General features: G+C 37.2%; 1 protein-coding gene across 7 annotated transcripts in view; it reads right to left on the bottom strand.

The window, feature by feature from the left end:
• POGZ (pogo transposable element derived with ZNF domain) overlaps window positions 1-17,737 on the bottom strand; it is a 44,574-nt gene that overhangs the window by 23,650 nt on the left and 3,187 nt on the right. For 4 of the 7 annotated variants that reach the window (XM_087443263.1, XM_004436012.3, XM_014791825.2 and 1 more), the window contains exons 2-3: window positions 5,912-6,036; window positions 4,756-4,914 (exon numbers count right to left, since the gene is read on the bottom strand). In XM_087443263.1, the coding sequence (XP_087299389.1) occupies window positions 4,756-4,914; window positions 5,912-6,035 (283 nt within the window). In that variant the 5' untranslated portion in view covers window position 6,036. The remainder of the gene's footprint in view (window positions 1-4,755; window positions 4,915-5,911; window positions 6,037-17,737) is intronic. The other 3 variants (XM_004436014.3, XM_004436016.3, XM_014791824.2) reach the window with 1 other exon arrangement.

Raw genomic sequence — 17,737 nt, 5'->3', positions numbered from 1 at the left:
TTTAACACTGCATTTTCTGCAAATATTCTCTCTGACATCAGGGTCATGTTTGAATTTTGGTGAATTTTTAGGACTTTTCCAAAAATATAATGCAAACAAAAAAATCTGGGTTTCTAAGCCCAATTAGGTTCACAATTCAGCTGAAAGCAAAAGCCAGCATATGACAAGTCACAGTAGGTAAAGTATACTTGTTAATTTATTACTTTTAATTATTTATAATGAATTATTTGAATGAATTCATAGAATTGATAGAATTCATCCAAATAATTCAAATGAATGAATTATTTTTAATGGTTTCTGCATTCTTATTAAATCTTTCCTCAAAGAAATTCTGATAATTCAAAGGTCTTACGCAGTTCTATTTCCAGAGGATGAAAGAGGCAGTCAGAATCCTGAGGCTTAAAAAAGCCTTTAAAAGAATTATCCAACCAATTCCCTGCCTCTACGTTTGCTCTCAAATAAACTAGTTACCATAGCCATAAACTGACTAAATAAGGGAAGGAGATTCAGCAGCTTCTCTTACTATATGTTCTGTTGGTTTTACAAATCTGAAGGTCTTGATTTTGTCCTTCATTCTTTTAAGTTTACTTACATAGTCTTTAAACCCAGAGATAAGAGGGCTAAAGGGAGTTGAAATAGGCTAAACAGGATTGAAAATCATAAGTAGTTATACAGTAAGAAATTTATAATGTTAAATTCACATCATTCACAGCTCAGAGTTAAGCAGTGCTTTTTTGTTTTTTTGTTTTTTTTTCCTGAGGAAGATGTGCCCTGAGCTAACATCTGTTGCCGATCTTCCTCTTTTTTTTTTTTTTTTTAATATGAGCCACTGCCACAGCATGGCCACTAACGACGAGTGATGTGGTTCCATGCCCAAGTGGTGTGGTTCTGCACCTGGGAACCAAACCCAGGCCACCAAAGCGGAATGCACAGAACTTGAACACTAGACCATCCAGCCTGGCCCTAAGCAGTGGTTTATTTCACTGCATAATGTTTCTTTCCAAAACACATGATCAGTCAGAACTATAGGAATAATTATTAAATGCTGAGTGGTAGATTCTGAAAAACAGCAAAAAGAATAACAAAAATGTTCCAAAATTTTATTCTTGACACTTAAAAAAAAAAAAAAAACCTTTACTGAGATAATCAAATACCATATATATCACCCATTTAAAGTGTATAATTCAGAGGTTTTTAGTACATTCACAAGATTTGTGCAACTATCATTATTTAATTCCAGAACATTTTCATCACCCCAAAAAGAAACCTTGTACCCATTAGCCGTTTATTCTCCATTCTCCTCTCTCCCAGCTCTGGCAACCACTAATCTATTTTCTGTCTCTATGGATTTGCCTATTCTGATCATTTCATATAAATGGAGTCATACAATATGTAGCCTTTATATCTGACTTCTTTCACTTAGCATTATGTTTTCAAAGTTCATTTATGTTGTAGCATATATCAGTATTTCATTCCTTTTTATGGCCCAGTAATATTTCATTGTATGGATACATCACATTTTGTTTATCCATTCAACAGCTTAGGTTGTTTCTACTTTGGGGCTATAATGAATAATGCTGCTATGAACATCTGTGCACGAGATTGTGTGTGAACATATGTTTTCAATTCTTTTGGGTATATAGCTAGGAGTAGAATTGCTGGGTCATATGATAACTCTATGTTTAACTTTCTGAGAAACTGCCAAACTATTTTCCAAAGTGGCCACACCACTCTACATTCTCAACACAGTTCCAATTTCTCCACATTCTCACCAGCACTTGTTACTGTCCATCTTTTTGATTATAGCCATCATAGTAGGTGTAAAATAGTGTACCTCACTGAGGTTTTGATGTGCACTGCCTTAATGACCAAGCATGTTTAGCATCTTTTCATGTGCTTATTGGCCATTTATATATCTTCTTTGGAGAAATGTCTATTCAGATCCTTTGCTCATTTTAAAAACTGGATTATTTTTCTTTTTATTATTGGATTGTAGTAGTTCTTTATATATTCTAGATACATGTCCCTTATCAGACACATTACTTGCAAAATTTTTCTCCCATTCTATGGGCTATGTTTTCACTTTCCTGATTGTGCCCTTTGAAAAAAAGACAACTTTTCAACTTTCTAAAGAACCTAGTACACTAAGTGAAACAATACTAAAGTGCTTAAAAGTTATTCTCCCTTGTTATGTTATTAATGTAATAAGCAGACAATATACCAATACAATTAAACTGAAGGCTTATAGAGGAACTGGGTTGTAAGACAGAACATTTTTATTCACTCTATTCTGAAGTCTCATTCCCTACACCTAGGCTAGTGTTTCAAGAGTACCTGATAAAGATGTTACAGAACTGATATGTATCATACCAAAAAAAAAAGGGCCAAATAGGATCTACTAATGTGTGTCTCTCTATGCATGATAATTTTTTGGAAGAATAACAAGACATATGTAACTGTGGTTACCAGTCTATACCCATTTCTTTTTTAACCATGAACATGAATTAACATTTTAATTTGAATACTAGATGTTTTTTAAGTAAATAAAATTAATGTATATATATTTTTAAGAATTTGTACACAGGCCCTAGGCGGGCTCAGGAAATCAAGGGTCTATTCAAGGAGTCAAGGGGACTAGGTCATGTCAGTGTGTCATGAGATGCTCATCATGGGCCTTGGAATCCTGGGATCAAAGAAAAATTTAGCTACACTGGTTGCTAACAGCACTTTGACAGATTATTTTGAGAGAAACACAGGAAAGCAATATAATACAGCGGAAAGGCCACAAGCTTTGAAGTCTAGATAATTCAAATCCAGTTTAGTTACTTACAAACTATTTGACCTTAAGTACATTATTTAGACTCTCTAGACCTTGATTTCCACAACTATAAAATGAGAGAATTCTCTAGATAGTGGTTCCTCATCTTTATATATACGAGGGTCTCTATAAGTTCAAAAAAAATTCTAAGGATTTTCCATGTGATAAAAACCATATTTTCAGTAACCAAAGATTGAAAAAAATATCTATGGAAATTATAAAGATTTAAGTTTGATAATACCTGAAGTTGGCAACAATACAGGGAAAGAGCTTTTGATGGGCACTTATTTAGAGCAATTTTTTAGGGCAAATTGACCCTGTCTATCAAATTGTTAATGCCTGAGTGAGCAATCCCACTTTCTACTGCAAATATGCTACACAGTGAGCACAGATACAATGCCTGAGAATGTTCACCACAGCACCATTTGTAATCACAAAAAATTGAGACTGTAATAAATGTCCAACAATAGGGGAGTAAATGGTTATATCCAAAAATAAGAACACCATATGCACTTCTAACAGAAACATAAACTGATACAACATTTCTAAATGGCCCATCCAGGAAAAACATCCATCAAAATCCTTAAAAATTGTGATGACCTTTTTTTTTTTTTTTAAAGATTTTATTTATTTATTTTTCCCCCAAAGCCCCAGTAGATAGTTGTCTGTCATAGCTGCACATCCTTCTAGTTGCTGTATATGGGACACGGCCTCAGCATGGCTGGAGGAGCAGTGCGTCGGTGCGCACCCGGGATCCGAACCCCGGGCCGCCGGCAGCAGAGCGCGCGCACTTAACCACTAAGCCACGGGGCCGGCCCTGTGATGACCTTTGATCCAACAATTTGACATTTAGAAATGTATTCTCAGAACTAACGAAGGATGTGAGAAAAGACAGAGACAGAGACGTTCACAGTAGCTCTTTAAAGTAGCAATATACCCCTTTACAACCTATTGTTAATAATAGTTAACCAAACAATGGGAAATAGTCATCAAAAATGTTACAGACAAATATTTATGAAAAATGAGAAAATATTCACTACACATTAAGGAAAAAAAGCAGGCAAAGCGTAATGTAGAGTCTGGATGATCCATGTTTCTAAAAAGTAAATCATTACATACAGCATATAGAAGTATAAAGGTACACATATGTATGGAATAAGAGCTACAAATAGTTATCTCCAGGAAGTGGGATTACAGTTAAAAATTTTTCTTTTATTTATTTATTTTTTACTGTCTACTTCTACAAAGCACATATTATTCTTGTATTAATAAAGCTATTTCATTTTTAAAGAAAATAAAATAATTAAAAGTAAGTCCTCTGCAGCAACGCAATGGTTCTATGAAAGTGCTTATTTTAGTTATGAATCTTGACACGTAACTTGCCAATAACTCATCTTCACAGTGTAGAAACAGTCATCAAAATGAAATAGAAACCAATACTACATAGCTCCTCTAGTCAATAAATACACTAAAAACACTACTCTTTCACCATTTCCTCCAGGTAGACAACCCTATCCTACTTTCCATACCCAGGAACCAATAACCAAATGAATCTGCCAGAAAAACTACAGAACAAAGCTGCCCTGGGAGACTTCTTACCAAACTAGTAGGGCTCTTCTAATTAAAAACACAAAAACAATCAAAGAAAAAAAAACCCCAGATCTCTTTAACAGGAATTTTGGGTTTACGTTTCCTCTCCTAGAAATTATCAGCAGCAAAAATCGGCTGCCCTCTGACTTGAAACACCAGCATCAATTCAGCACTAACTCAGATGGAACAGCACCACCTACTTCCATATCAGAGAATCATTACTAAATTCACTCTAACTAGTAGAACCACATCAGTATCTAAAACTAAACAGGTACAGCTATTCCTAAGACCTTTTTTATTCTTTCACCCCTCTAGCCCAGGAAGAATTTCCCAATAATCCCACTTACCATTGTTGTTGGCAATTAGTGTGACAAGAGTCTTCTTTGTACTGTCGCTGTTCTGTGCCCCGCTGCTACTAACGGTGGTGGATGCAGAGAGGTGCCCAGCAACAGAAGCATGGGCAGCGATGGGCACTGGAGCCGAGACTGGCTGCTGGCTCACAGAAACTGTGGGGAAGGGGAGGCACAGTCACTTGGAGACAGGGACAGATGACACTAAAGGATACTGTTCTAATCTTCCCTTTTCAACTTGTTGTTGGTCTCTATAGCCAAAAAGTTTCCTGCTTTACTCGTAAATCCAAGTGTTCATCTGATTTCTCCTCCTACTTGTCCCTCACTCCACCAATTAGACACAATGCCTTCTTTGTCTCACTTTTCCTGGTTAATTAAGTTAGATCACAAGCTCACTGCACCGGGATTTTAATGTTTTGCTTATATAGCACAAGCAAACCTCTAGACTCAAAGGTTTATTATCACCACTACTGGTATTCATAACCATGCATAATAAGCCATCCACAAGACCCTGAACTGTGTCTTATTTCAGCCCAAACCAATGCCATCTTCAGATCTCAAGGCAGGGAAGATAAAAGTAAAGAGAGCAACGGATACAATTTAGGGGAGAAAAGAACTACCACCCACATTCTAAATTCAGGGCAATCTAGAATTTGACCCTGCAACATCACTTTTTTGAAAGAGAAGCTAACAAGCCTAAGTTTGCAAACTGTCCAGGAAGGCAGACACAAAGCAAATTCTGCTCAGCTCACAAAGGAATCCAAGTTCAAGTAAAACAAACAAAGCAAAAAAAAAAAAAAAAACACAAGACTACAGGAACCTGTTTTTGACTGGGTACATAAATGAACACTGACACACACCACCACTTCGCATTCCCATTCATACATCATTTGGTAAGAGGGTTGCTAGATGTTTGAGAAACACTGGTTAATCCAACTCCCAATGTTTTAAATGAATTAACTATAGTGCTTCTAGCTTTATGTATAAGGAAACTGAGGCATTTACAGACTACAGCATGGTAAAAAAAAGGTAGCACCAGTGCAGGCATCTCTGGATTCTTAAAGTCTTTCTCCACCTCACACTTTCTTAACAAAAGTGCCATTCAATTGAGTCCATTTAAACAACAATCGAAGATCAAAAGAGTTTTTGTTACCTGTAGTAGTTTTATCCACTGAATTATAATCTTCAACTACAGAATCTTCAATGACATCACTGATTTTCTGCCATGGCTCCAGCTCCTCCTCCTCACATTCCATAAACAGGTCGGTGTCCGCCATGCTACAAGAAAAAAAGATTAAATAAGATATTAACCTCAGAATGGGAGAAATAGTTTTATGCAAAATATGGAATCAGCTTCTTTTTTGTTGCTGTTGTTGAGGAAGATTCACCCTGAGCTAACATCTGTGCCAATCTTCCTCTATTTTGTATGTGGGTCGCTGCCACAGCACAGCCACCAACCAGTGGTGTAGGTCCCCGCTGGGAACCGAACCTGGGCCACTGAAGCAGAGCAAGCTGAACTTCACCACCAGGCCATGGAGCCAGGCCTGGAATCAGATTCTTGAATATACTGGAACCCACTCCCTACTGCTCCCTCTATCATTTTCCCTAATCTCTCCATACTTCCAAGGTTCCAGAATTATAATTTTTATTCTCGAAAAAAAAAATTACTGTGGAAAAGTCCACAGCACATTATTTAATAATTTGGATTATAAAAGTTTAATCTATAACACCCAGTGCTGAGATTAGACTAATCATGCGAGTGCAGGATCAGATCCTGTCTTTGTTTAAAATCGCTATCTTGTTCATTATGAAGTTTTTTGCATTAATATTGATGTTTTTAAAATGCTAAATTAAAATACTACATATCTTGATTACTGAGCCTTTTTGCAACCCCTTAAATTTTGCACCCAAATGAGAACCTCCCTTGTCACACTCTAGTCCTGGCCCTACTACTACTTTGTACTCCACCACGATTTTGGAGTCAGCCTTTAATTTGAAAACACTGCCTAAATTACATGCTTCTTTTAAAAAATAAAGCCTACATCTTTGCAACGCAAAGAAAGAGCTTTTGCTAGCTATTCTGCCCTCCAATATTAGTTGACTAAAGGTCAATTTGTCTTGGAGGGGAAGTAGCACTACTGCTCAATGTTCAGACAAAGCCTTTAACACAAAGGCTCTCAGTGCCCTTAGTATCCCAGAAATTTTTTCACCTCACTTCTAAGCCAAAAACAAAACAAAACCACCAACCTAACCGTTCTATTTAATTAGGTCCACACAATTTGATAGTATTAGTTTGAGAGGTGCCCAACAGATGGCAGTGTTCCCTTGAAAATTTAAAATATTCCAGCAATGCCCCCAGAGAGTTAGCTATAGCCAAGTGCCCACAGTTTTAATGGGTACAGTGCTTAATTTGCTTCTAACTGGTCTCTACTATTCTACTTTAATTATTTGTCTTCCCAAACCAAAACCACAAAGGGGAAAAGTTATGAGCAAGCTGAGAAAAAGATTTAAGATATCAACTTAGATTTTCTTAATTTCACATTTAATTTATATATGAAAGACAATGCTAGCCAGAAATGAATTAAAAAGAAGCCAAATCCATATCACAGGCATTCTTTGAGGCAAGACTACACAACACACAATTCTGTATTTTCCAGTCTAGTTCCACTGAAAAAGATAACATTCTAAATAACTTTTTCTTCTACTTAATTTTATACTATTGTTCTTTGCTATGTAACTTTCTTAGAGCCCACAGCTAACAGATAATTAATGCATAAATATCAAACACCCAGCAGAATGAATATAAACTTTGGATGATAACCTCTACAGATGGTTTTCAAGGACCTTCTTTCAGCTCTGACCAACTGCAAGCAAACTCTCCATACACATGCTGAACAATCTGTAGAAAACTTTCCTTTGGAATAAGTAGAGCTATCTGAATGCAAACTGTGGTTTTCAATGTCATGCCTGTGGATGTTTTAATAGCATATCCAGAAGGCTGGTCTTTTATCTCAACTATTTATATTATCTTAAGAAACTGAGTTGTGTTTTACTTGGGGAAACAATGAATTTTAATAAGAATATTGTGAGTTTCTTCTTTCTGACCAAAGTCAAATTATGTTATTTCTCCCATGAAAAACGTACTCTTAAGAAAGAGAAAGAGTGGGAAGGGTATATTTGAAAAGATGGCAAAGAACGATGTTTGTGTCCTACTTTTTACCAAATGAGAAAGAAAAATAACTCCTCAGGTATATGCTCTGCCAAGGCAACCAACGTAAATTGAAAGATTCAAAATGAACACAAATTCACGGGCCGGCCCCGTGGCTTGGTGGTTAAGTGAGCGCGCTCCACTGCTGGCGACCCGGGTTCGGACCCCGGGCTCGCACCGACGCACTGCTTCTCCGGCCATGCTGAGGCCGCGTCCCACATACAGCAACTAGAAGGATGTGCAGCTATGACACACAACTATCTACTGGGGCTTTGGGGAAAAATAAATAAATAAAATCTTTAAAAAAAAAAAACAAAAAAAAACCAAAATGAACACAAATAATAAATTTGCTGACTGAGCATATTTTACAGGCTTACACCCAAAACATCTCTGAAAGACACTGAAATCAAGTTTTTCAAACAGTCCTCATTTCTGACCTCAACTCTGTTATCTCAGAATGTGATCATTAATTTCACATGCTGATCTATAGCTCAGGGCCAAAAAATTAACTCTGCTGAAAAGACCAGCCATGCCACAATAGATATATCAATCTAAATTAAATATTCTGCTAATTTTAAAAACAAAAAATAAAAATATAGCATCCTTCCTGTAGTTTTCCAGTTATCAAAAAGAAATCTTCACTAATATGAGAAAATGCTGTATTTAATATCTCTACCAAGATGCTCAAGAAAGAAACACCACCATTCTCTGTGGTCTTTCAAGTGATCCATGGCATATAGTCACCTTTCAACTATTTTTGATCAAAGAAGACAGGAATTACTAAATATGCAGTACTAAAATGTACAGATGTTCCCAAACTATCATTCTACTCATGTTTAACCTCTTTCCACACCAAAGCTTTAACTTAGTTTCTCATAAGGAAAAAAACACCTGGAATTTTTTTCTTTCTTCCCTATTATTTTGCTATAAAAGATAAATGTACTCATAGACTTGAATACTTCTCTCACCAAAAAACAAACTTATGTTGAAATTCAATCCTTAGTTAATTAAGCGACATTTTCATTTCTTCTAAAAAATTGTCAAGTAAAAATGTGAATTTCAGAAATCAAAGGCCAGCACATAGGGAACACAGTGCTACATCAAGATGAAAACTTGGATGGGCAGTAAATTTGAGAATCAGACTGTAGCCAAGTGAAGGGGCAAACACTGATCATATTACAGTTATGAGTCTTTGAAACAAGACTGTAGTGATTCCTTTTCCACTAGTTTTAAAATGTGACATAGGGCCGGCCCCGTGGCTTAGCGGTTAAGTGCGCGCGCTCCGCTACTGGCGGCCCGGGTTTGGATCCCAGGTGCGCACCGACGCACCGCTTCTCCGGCCATGCTGAGGCCACGTCCCACATAAGCAACTAGAAGGATGTGCCACTATGACATGCAACTATCTACTGGGGCTTTGGAGAAAAAAAGGACGAGGATTGGCAGTAGATGTTAGCTCAGAGCCAGTCTTCCTCAGCAAAAAGAGGAGGATTAGCACGGATGTTAGCTCAGGGCTGATCTTCCTCACACACAAAAAAAATAATAATAAAATGTGATATAAATTTTAATGAAATATGGAAGTAGACATGCATCTATCACCCAGCTTCAAAAATTATCAACTCAAGGGGGGCCGGCCCCATGGCACAGTGGTTAAGTTCAGCACACTCTACTTCGGTGGCCCAGGTTTGCAGGTTCAGATCCTGGGCACGGACCTACCACTCCTCAGCCATGCTGAGGCGGTGACCCACGTACAAAATAGAGGAAGGCTGGCACAGATGTTAGCTCAGGGCTAGTCTTCCTCAAGCCAAAAAAAGATGACTGGCAAGAGATGTTAGCTCAGGGTGAATCTTCCCCAGCAAAAAAAAAAAAATCACTCAAAACGGACCTTGTTTCATCTACACCCCCTCTCCCTCATATTATTTTGAAACGAATCCCTAATATCATATTCGTAAATATTTTACTATGTAATTCTAAAAGATAAGGACTTGAAAAGATCATATACCTCGTAACGAGACTTTTGGTGGTGAATGAACATGATGTAGTCTATACAGATGTCAAAATATAGCGATGTACACTTGAAACATATAATGTTATAAACCAATGTTACCCGAATTAAATAAATACATTAAAAAAAGAGAATGAAGTACTGATACATGCTATAACATGGATAAATCTTGAAAAAAATGAAAGAAGCCAGTCACAAAAAACTATGTATCCTATGATTCCACTTACATGTCCACAATAGGCCAATACATAGAGACAGAAAGTAGATTAGTGGTTGCCAGGGGCAAGGAGGAGAGGGGAATGGGGAATGACTGTTAGCTGTATAGGGTTTCTTTCTTTCTTTCTTTTTAGGGTGATGAACAAGTTCTAAAGTCAGATGTGATGGGCCGGCCCTGTGGCTTGGTGGTTAAGTGTGTGCGCTGCGATGCTGGCGGCCCGGGTTCGGATCCCGGGTGCGCATTGAGGCACCACTTCTCTGTCCATCCTGAGGCCGAGTCCCACATACAGCAACTAGAAGGGTGTGCAGCTATGACATACAACTATCTACTGGGGCTTTAGGGGCAAAAAATAAAATAAATAAAATCTTTAAAGTCAGATGTGGTAATGGCTGCACAAGTCTGTGAAGATACTAAAACCCGCCGAATTGTATACTTTATAGGGTGAATCTTACGGTATGTGGATGATATCTAATAAAAAAGACAAAAAGATCACATACAAAAAAAAAAATCATAGTACCATTACATGCCTAAAAAATTGATAGTCCCTTAACATCAAATATCTAGTCAACATTCAAATTTCAAATTCTCTCAAAGACTATACTTTTAAATGTTTGTTTGAATTAGGATCCAAATAAAGTCTACACACTACAGTTATGTGATAAGCTTCTTAAGTCTCTTTTAATTTATAGGTCCTCCTTCATCTTTTTTTTTTCCGCTTGCAATTTATTTGTTGAAGAACCAGGTCACCTCCTGTAGTTTCTACAGTCTGGATATTGTTGTTCATATACACATGGCATTTAATATATGCCTCTGTCCTCTGTATATCCTGAAATTGATAGTTGGATCTAGAGGCATGATTAAATACAGGTTTAACTTTTTTTCCCTAAGACTACCCATAAGGGTGATGTATTCTTCCATGAGGAGACATTCTAAATCTATCATTCCTTCTTCATTTATTAAATAGAACACTTCTATTAAATAAAAACAAAACATACTATTTGGTTACCCAGTAGTGCAGTTCATAGAAAATATCTTGCTTCTTTTTCCTTTCATCTGCCAGTTTTCAAAATAATGATTTGTGGCCGGCCCAGTGGTGTGGTGGTTAAGTGCGCGTGCTCTGCTTCGGTGGCCCAGGATTCACAGGTTTGGATCCTGGGCACGCCGACGCACCGCTTGTCAAGCCATGCTGTGGTGGCGTCCCATATATAAGTACAGGAAGATAGGCACGGATGTTAGCCCAGGGCCAGTCTTCCTCAGCAAAAAGGAGGATTGGCATTGGATGTTAGCTCAGGGCTGGTCTTCCTCACAAAAAAAAAAAGATTCATTAGCATTTCCCCCAAGTGACTAATAAGCCTGTTCTTTAACTACTGTTATGACACCACCAATTTAAATGTATCTGATGTGTTTTGATCCACTACAGTTATCTTTACCGATACTCAAAGTCTCCTACTTTGGCCAGTGGGAACTTCTTCAGTAGGCTACTGAGTCCTTCCGACACAACTCTTAGCAGCGTTTGATAAAATCCTTGCTATCTGATAGACAAAATATTCCAGGCTCATTTCATACATTTCCTGCCCCAGAACTAGAATCAGCCATTTCTCCAAGGAACCCTGATTCCTTTTGGTGGGGAATGATATTCCAAGACCACAGTCTAGATGCTAGGGGCCTTTCTGCTCATTTTAAATATAAAATTATCTCCATATCAACTCTCAACTATTATTAGTCAACTATCTTTAATTTTACTCCTTTGGCAGAAAAATTCCACATCCACAAATAATATGTCTTAGAAACTTAAAACAAAATCCTATTTTCTCCTGAAATTCTTGCTTGAGATGTTTCAGTCTTGTAACTTATATTTATTAACTAATTCTCATTACTTCCACTCTTACTCTACCCCACCTGTATGTATTCCCTTTCCTTTCCCCTAACAAGATGCCTAGATCATTTTCCTGATTGGTAGAATTGACATATAGTTAAAAAAATTTTTTTTTTATGTGAGGAAGATCAGCCCTGAGCTAACATCCATGCTAATCCTCCTCTTTTTGCTGAGGAAGACTAGCTCTGAGCTAACATCTATTGCCAATCCTCCTCCTTTTCTTTTTTTCCCCCAAAGCCCCAGTAGATAGTTGCATGTCATAGTTGCACATCCTTCTAGTTGCTGTATGTGGGACGCGGCCTCAGCATGGCCGGAGAAACGGTGCGTCGGTGCATGCCCGGGATCCAAACATGGGCCGCCAGTAGCAGAGCACGCGCACTTAACCGCTAAGCCACGGGGCCAGCCCTACAGTTAAAAATTTTTAAGGACAACCAAAGGTTAACAAAGAGGACATGTTAAGTTTAATCAAGCCCTTTAGCAAGTAACTATTTTTTTAAAGACTGTCTTTTCTTGAATGCCAAGATATAGACCTCAAAGATGACCTCAAAGATATCAAATTTGTCAACTATTCCTAACAAAAACTTTATCCATAGCACATAGCTAATAAGGTCCTTTTCCAAACAAACTGGGTCGGTGGGGAGGGATCAGATAAAGCAAAGGCCTACACTTTGACTTACAAGTGAAGAGCTCATTTCTACCTTCAATAAAACTTCCAATAAAGCTAAAGAAATTTCATCATATCCCAGTGCTCTCCAACATATACCAGGCACAGCCCAAGCTATGCAGCATATCTGCAGAAGGGACTTGGGTTGAACAGCTGTAGGTAGGTTATGTAAAGGGAAACCTAGATCACAAAGGACATTGCTAAGGAATCTTCTTCACACATGCCAGTGGATTTTATCCAACTCAGTGATACTCAAACAAGGTTAATTTGCCCCCCATAAGACATCTGGCAATATCCGGAGACATTTTTGGTAGTCATAACTAGGGATGGGGTTGAGGAGGGGTGCTACTAACACCTATCTAGTGGGTAGTGACCTGGGGTGCTGTTAAACATCCTACAATGCACAGGACAGCCAGGGACTTATCTGGCCCAAAATGTCAATAGTGCCAATACTGAGAAACCCTGATCAAACTGAATCCATGTTCTGAAGGGGAAAATTTTTTTAAAAAATCATCCCACATTCTATGCATAAAGAACTATCATTTCTTTTAAAAATATTTATCTTCTCTGCAACAAAGATGAGCAGAGCAAGGTTCCTATGAATTGTTCAAATGGGTACATCTTATGGAGTAAAAACATTTTTATAAAACTAATATACATCTAGTTTGTTTCACCCTATAATCATCTACCTGTGAAACCTGATTTTATCTTCATATCCATCTGACAACTTTTGTGCCATTCTTGTTCTTGCCCAAGTATATAATTTCTCCTCATAAAACTGGAGCATCATGATGTTAATCCTCTAAAATTATGGTTACTATCAGTATTTGTTATCATCAATATTGACTAGTGAATAATTTTTGTGAAAACAATTTCTCAAAGTCCTTTAATCTAATTTCCATTTCTAAAATTTCTGGTTGTGACTCCTTTACAATTCCTTTATGGGTTGCTTTTGCTAAATATATCAACTTTTCTTGCCTCTTCAACTTCCCAATCATTTTCTCAGAGGGCTGTGAACCAAAATGACATGATGCAAACCTATTTCTGTGTTTTTTCTCAAGGTACTATTGTAATGCTCGAACTTAAAGTTACAGATGTAGGGGCTGGCCTGGTGGCGTAGTAGTCAAGTTTGCATGCTCTGCTTCAGCAGCCCAGGGTTCACTGGTTTGGATCACAGGCTCAGACTACACACCGCTTATCAAGCCATGCTGTGGCAGCGTCCCACATACAAAATAGAGGAAGACTGGCAAAGATATTAGCTCAGGGCCAATCTTATTCACCAAAAAATAAAATAAAATAAAGTTACAGAAGTAGCTCTATATCTCAAAACCAAAAGTTATGACACTAACAAGTTTACATAGAAAAATGTTAGCCAATAATCCAAACTCCACCTGTCATCAGCTGTTTGGTGTGTGGCTTGCCCTTTTGTTAAAACAAACAAACAAGAAAAGCCATTGACTATAATGTTTAACCTAAATCAAATCAAGTATTTAAATAATTTAACTTCCAGTTTATAGGAAATACAGCAGTAGAGTAATAAGTTAAGCAATACCACAAGAAAATAATGGGATAAATCCAGAAGGCAGGACATTCTATAAGAAAATAATCAGACAAATGCAAAATATGGAACATTCTATAAAACAACTAACACAGTCTCTTTAAAAACATCGGTCACATACACACACAGAGTGAGAAGACCAAAGTAGATTAAACGAAACTAAAGAGACATAACGGGCCAGCCCGGTGGCATAGTGGTTAAGTTCGCATGCTCCACTTCAGCAGCCTGGGGTTTGGGAGTTCGGATCACGGGCACAGACCTACACACCACTCATCAAGCCATGCTGTGGCGGCATCCCACATACAAAAGAGAGGAAGACTGGCACAGATGTTAGCTCAGGGCAAATTTTCCTCAAGCAAAAAGAGGATGATTGGCAAAAGATGTTAGTTCAGGGCCAATCTTCCTCACACACAAAAAAGACACAACAAAATGTAACATGAACCTTTACTGGATTGTGGTTCATAAAAAAGATAGAAACGACATTTTGGGGACAACTGAAACATTTGAATATAGACTACACACTAGATGATATGTGGGAATTATTTTTAATTTTCTTAGAAAGGATAGTGGTATTAGAGCTATGTAGGAGAATGTACTTATTCTTAGCAAATACATAAAATATTGAGCAGAAATGTCATGACTGTGTCTTTCAACTGGTTCAGTAAATATATAGATATTTTGGTGTTTTCTTATAGACATCAAATATGCCAACATGTTAAAAATTGTTGTGTCTAGGTGGTGGGTTCATTGTAGGTACTCCTTGAAGTATTTTTTCACCTTTTTCACCTGTATGAAATTTTCTTAATAAAAACTTGGGGGAAGCTGATGAATAAGGTCTGAGGACATAATGTGAAACATGGTGACTATAGTTGATAACACTGTATTGTAAACTGAAATTTGCTGAAAGGAGACCTTAAATGTCCACTCCCCCCCCAAAAAAATAAAATTTGTGAGGTGATGGATGTGTTAACTAGACGGGAGAAATCCTTTCCCAACGCTATGTATATGAAATCCCAACAATGTATTCTTTAAATATCTTACAATTTTATATGTCAATTATACCTCAATAATGCTGAAATTGGAAAAAAAGAAAAAAAACTTGGGGGGAAAACTACCTACTCATATTTTAGTTGTTCGATTCTGCCATTTTCTTTCTGCCATTTACTAAATCAAACTGGTAGCCCTGTTGGTTGAATTTTCTGTTAACATGTTCTTATTTCTAGGAGCAATTTTCACATAGATTGTATATACAGATTTTTTAGGATGTAGCAAAAAAATTACGTAATATTAGAAAAAAGAAATGAATCTAAGATGGGATATAGATAGGCTACCAAGGAGATACTGTAAGATGTGATAATCAACATTGCCATTTTCCATTAATCCAAGCCATTATTTGACATCTTGGTAACCTACTTGATTTCTGCATTTTGCAGTAGTAATTACACTGTAACACGAGTTTTGTGTACTCAGTAGGCTTTACTCAACACTGCAGCTCACACAGGACTATTAGCAATTCCCATAGTCTTAAGTCTTTGGCATTGATCTTTCCATTCATTAATATGGGTGTACCAGATACATACCTTTCTGGGGAGGAGTGGATTGTATCTTAAATGCTGGTAAATATGGCAAATAAACTCTACTTTATACGCAGGTCCTACATAATCAGCTAATCAGTAAAAGCCTACATAACTAAAAAGGTACGACACACAGAGACTCTACAAACAATCTGTTACTCAAAAGCAGCAGAAAGAATCTTGCAGATACACCTGTCAGTCTACTTTTGAGATATCTAATGGGCAGCAAATGTTTACCTATCTTCATCCCAAATAAGATTAGGAAAACATCTGTTTCTACCAAAACTCTCCAGACAGATTTGGCTCTTGAAGCTTTGAATTCCTGTAATTTGTCTGGTTCTTTCAAAGCTATAAAGTAAATTCCAAGAATGAGGAATTCAGAAACTAACATCTTCAATTCACCGTTAGTACATACCCGCCCATAAATCAAGATAAAAAGAACATTTGGAACAGGAAAAACGTTTTAAAAGACAAACAAAAATTGTAAGAATACCACTCTCTCTTGCTCCAGGTTGAGAAAACAATAATTCTCAAAATAACTGGTATTTGTTTTCAAATTACCATTTTTTAGCTTTAAGAAGGACTAATTCCAGGGGCCGGCCCCATGGCCTGGTGGTTTCAGTTTGGCGCGCTCCACTTCAGTGGCCCAGGTTCAGTTCTGAGGCATGGGCCTACGCTACTTGTCAGCCAGTGGCCACGCTATGGCAGCTCACATACAAAACAGAGGAAGACTGGCAGAGATGTTAGCTCAGGGCCAATCTTTCTCACCAAAAAAAAAAAAAGGACTAATTCCAGAAAACCTATAGGGCTGAATACTTAATATGGCTATAAAACTAATTATTGTTAAACTTGTAACAAGCAGCTTTTATTTATCCAGTCTTTTGCATGGCCCTTTCTGTCCCTCACAGGATCTAACTGTTGTAGAACCTCACATAATATTCACAATGGGTCCTTAAATAGTCTTAATAAGCTAATATTTCCAAACACAAAATACTTTCCACTTCTCTGGCAGCAAATCTCCTATTAAGAAGCACCCAAAAATTAGTTATGTGCTCTTTACTAAAACAACTAAAGAAAGCAATAGATTCCCTATTTTTAAAAGGTTCAATATTCAGGAGTTCCTATCCTAAGAAAAGCTTTTCTTCACTCACAGTTGTATGTTGTCTCAATTCTATTTCTACTCTCCGGATTTCATTTTACTCTGCCAAATACTAGCAATACGTCAGTCTATTTCCCTCCACCTCTTCTCCCCTGAATTATATGTAAAAATGTTTTTGTGGATATGGCTTAACATCACAAACCAGAATGCCAAGGAATCTAGCAAAGTCTTACCATACTGATATTACGACAAAGGCACCAACAAGCTCTAGAATTTGAGATTTAAATCAGAAATCTCCACCTTCAACAAAAAGACTTATATGGAGAATAAAGACTGAAAAACTATCTGGACTACATTTTTTTTTACTGTGATATGGCCAGGCATTATTCTGCACTTTACATTCATTAACTCCATGAATTCTCACAATTATATACCCTAAGTACTACATTTTACAGATGAGGTCAAAACAGAGGTTTAGAGAGATTAAGTAACTTGCCCCAGTTAGTAAATATTCCAGCCAGGATTCAAATCAAGCTTTGTTGCTCTAGAATTCTTCTCCAAGTCACTGCCTCTTCCATTATTAACTCAAACTAACATTTATCAGTTCTCCAGAAGTTCCTAAATGGAGGCAGACTTAGATGATCACAGCAGCAGAAGCACAGGAAAGACCTAAGGACTCTCAAATTTTGGGGTCTCAGGACCCCTTTACACTCTTAAAACTATTGAGGACTCCAAAGAGCTTTTATTTATGTGGATTATATCTTTTGATATTTACCATATT

This window comes from Ceratotherium simum, chromosome 2 (genome assembly GCF_057802395.1).
Source record: "Ceratotherium simum simum isolate JZ-2026a chromosome 2, ASM5780239v1, whole genome shotgun sequence".
Taxonomy (NCBI): domain Eukaryota; kingdom Metazoa; phylum Chordata; class Mammalia; order Perissodactyla; family Rhinocerotidae; genus Ceratotherium; species Ceratotherium simum.
The sequence above is the reverse complement of the archived record's forward strand: the minus strand, read 5'-3'. Positions and strand labels throughout refer to the sequence as shown.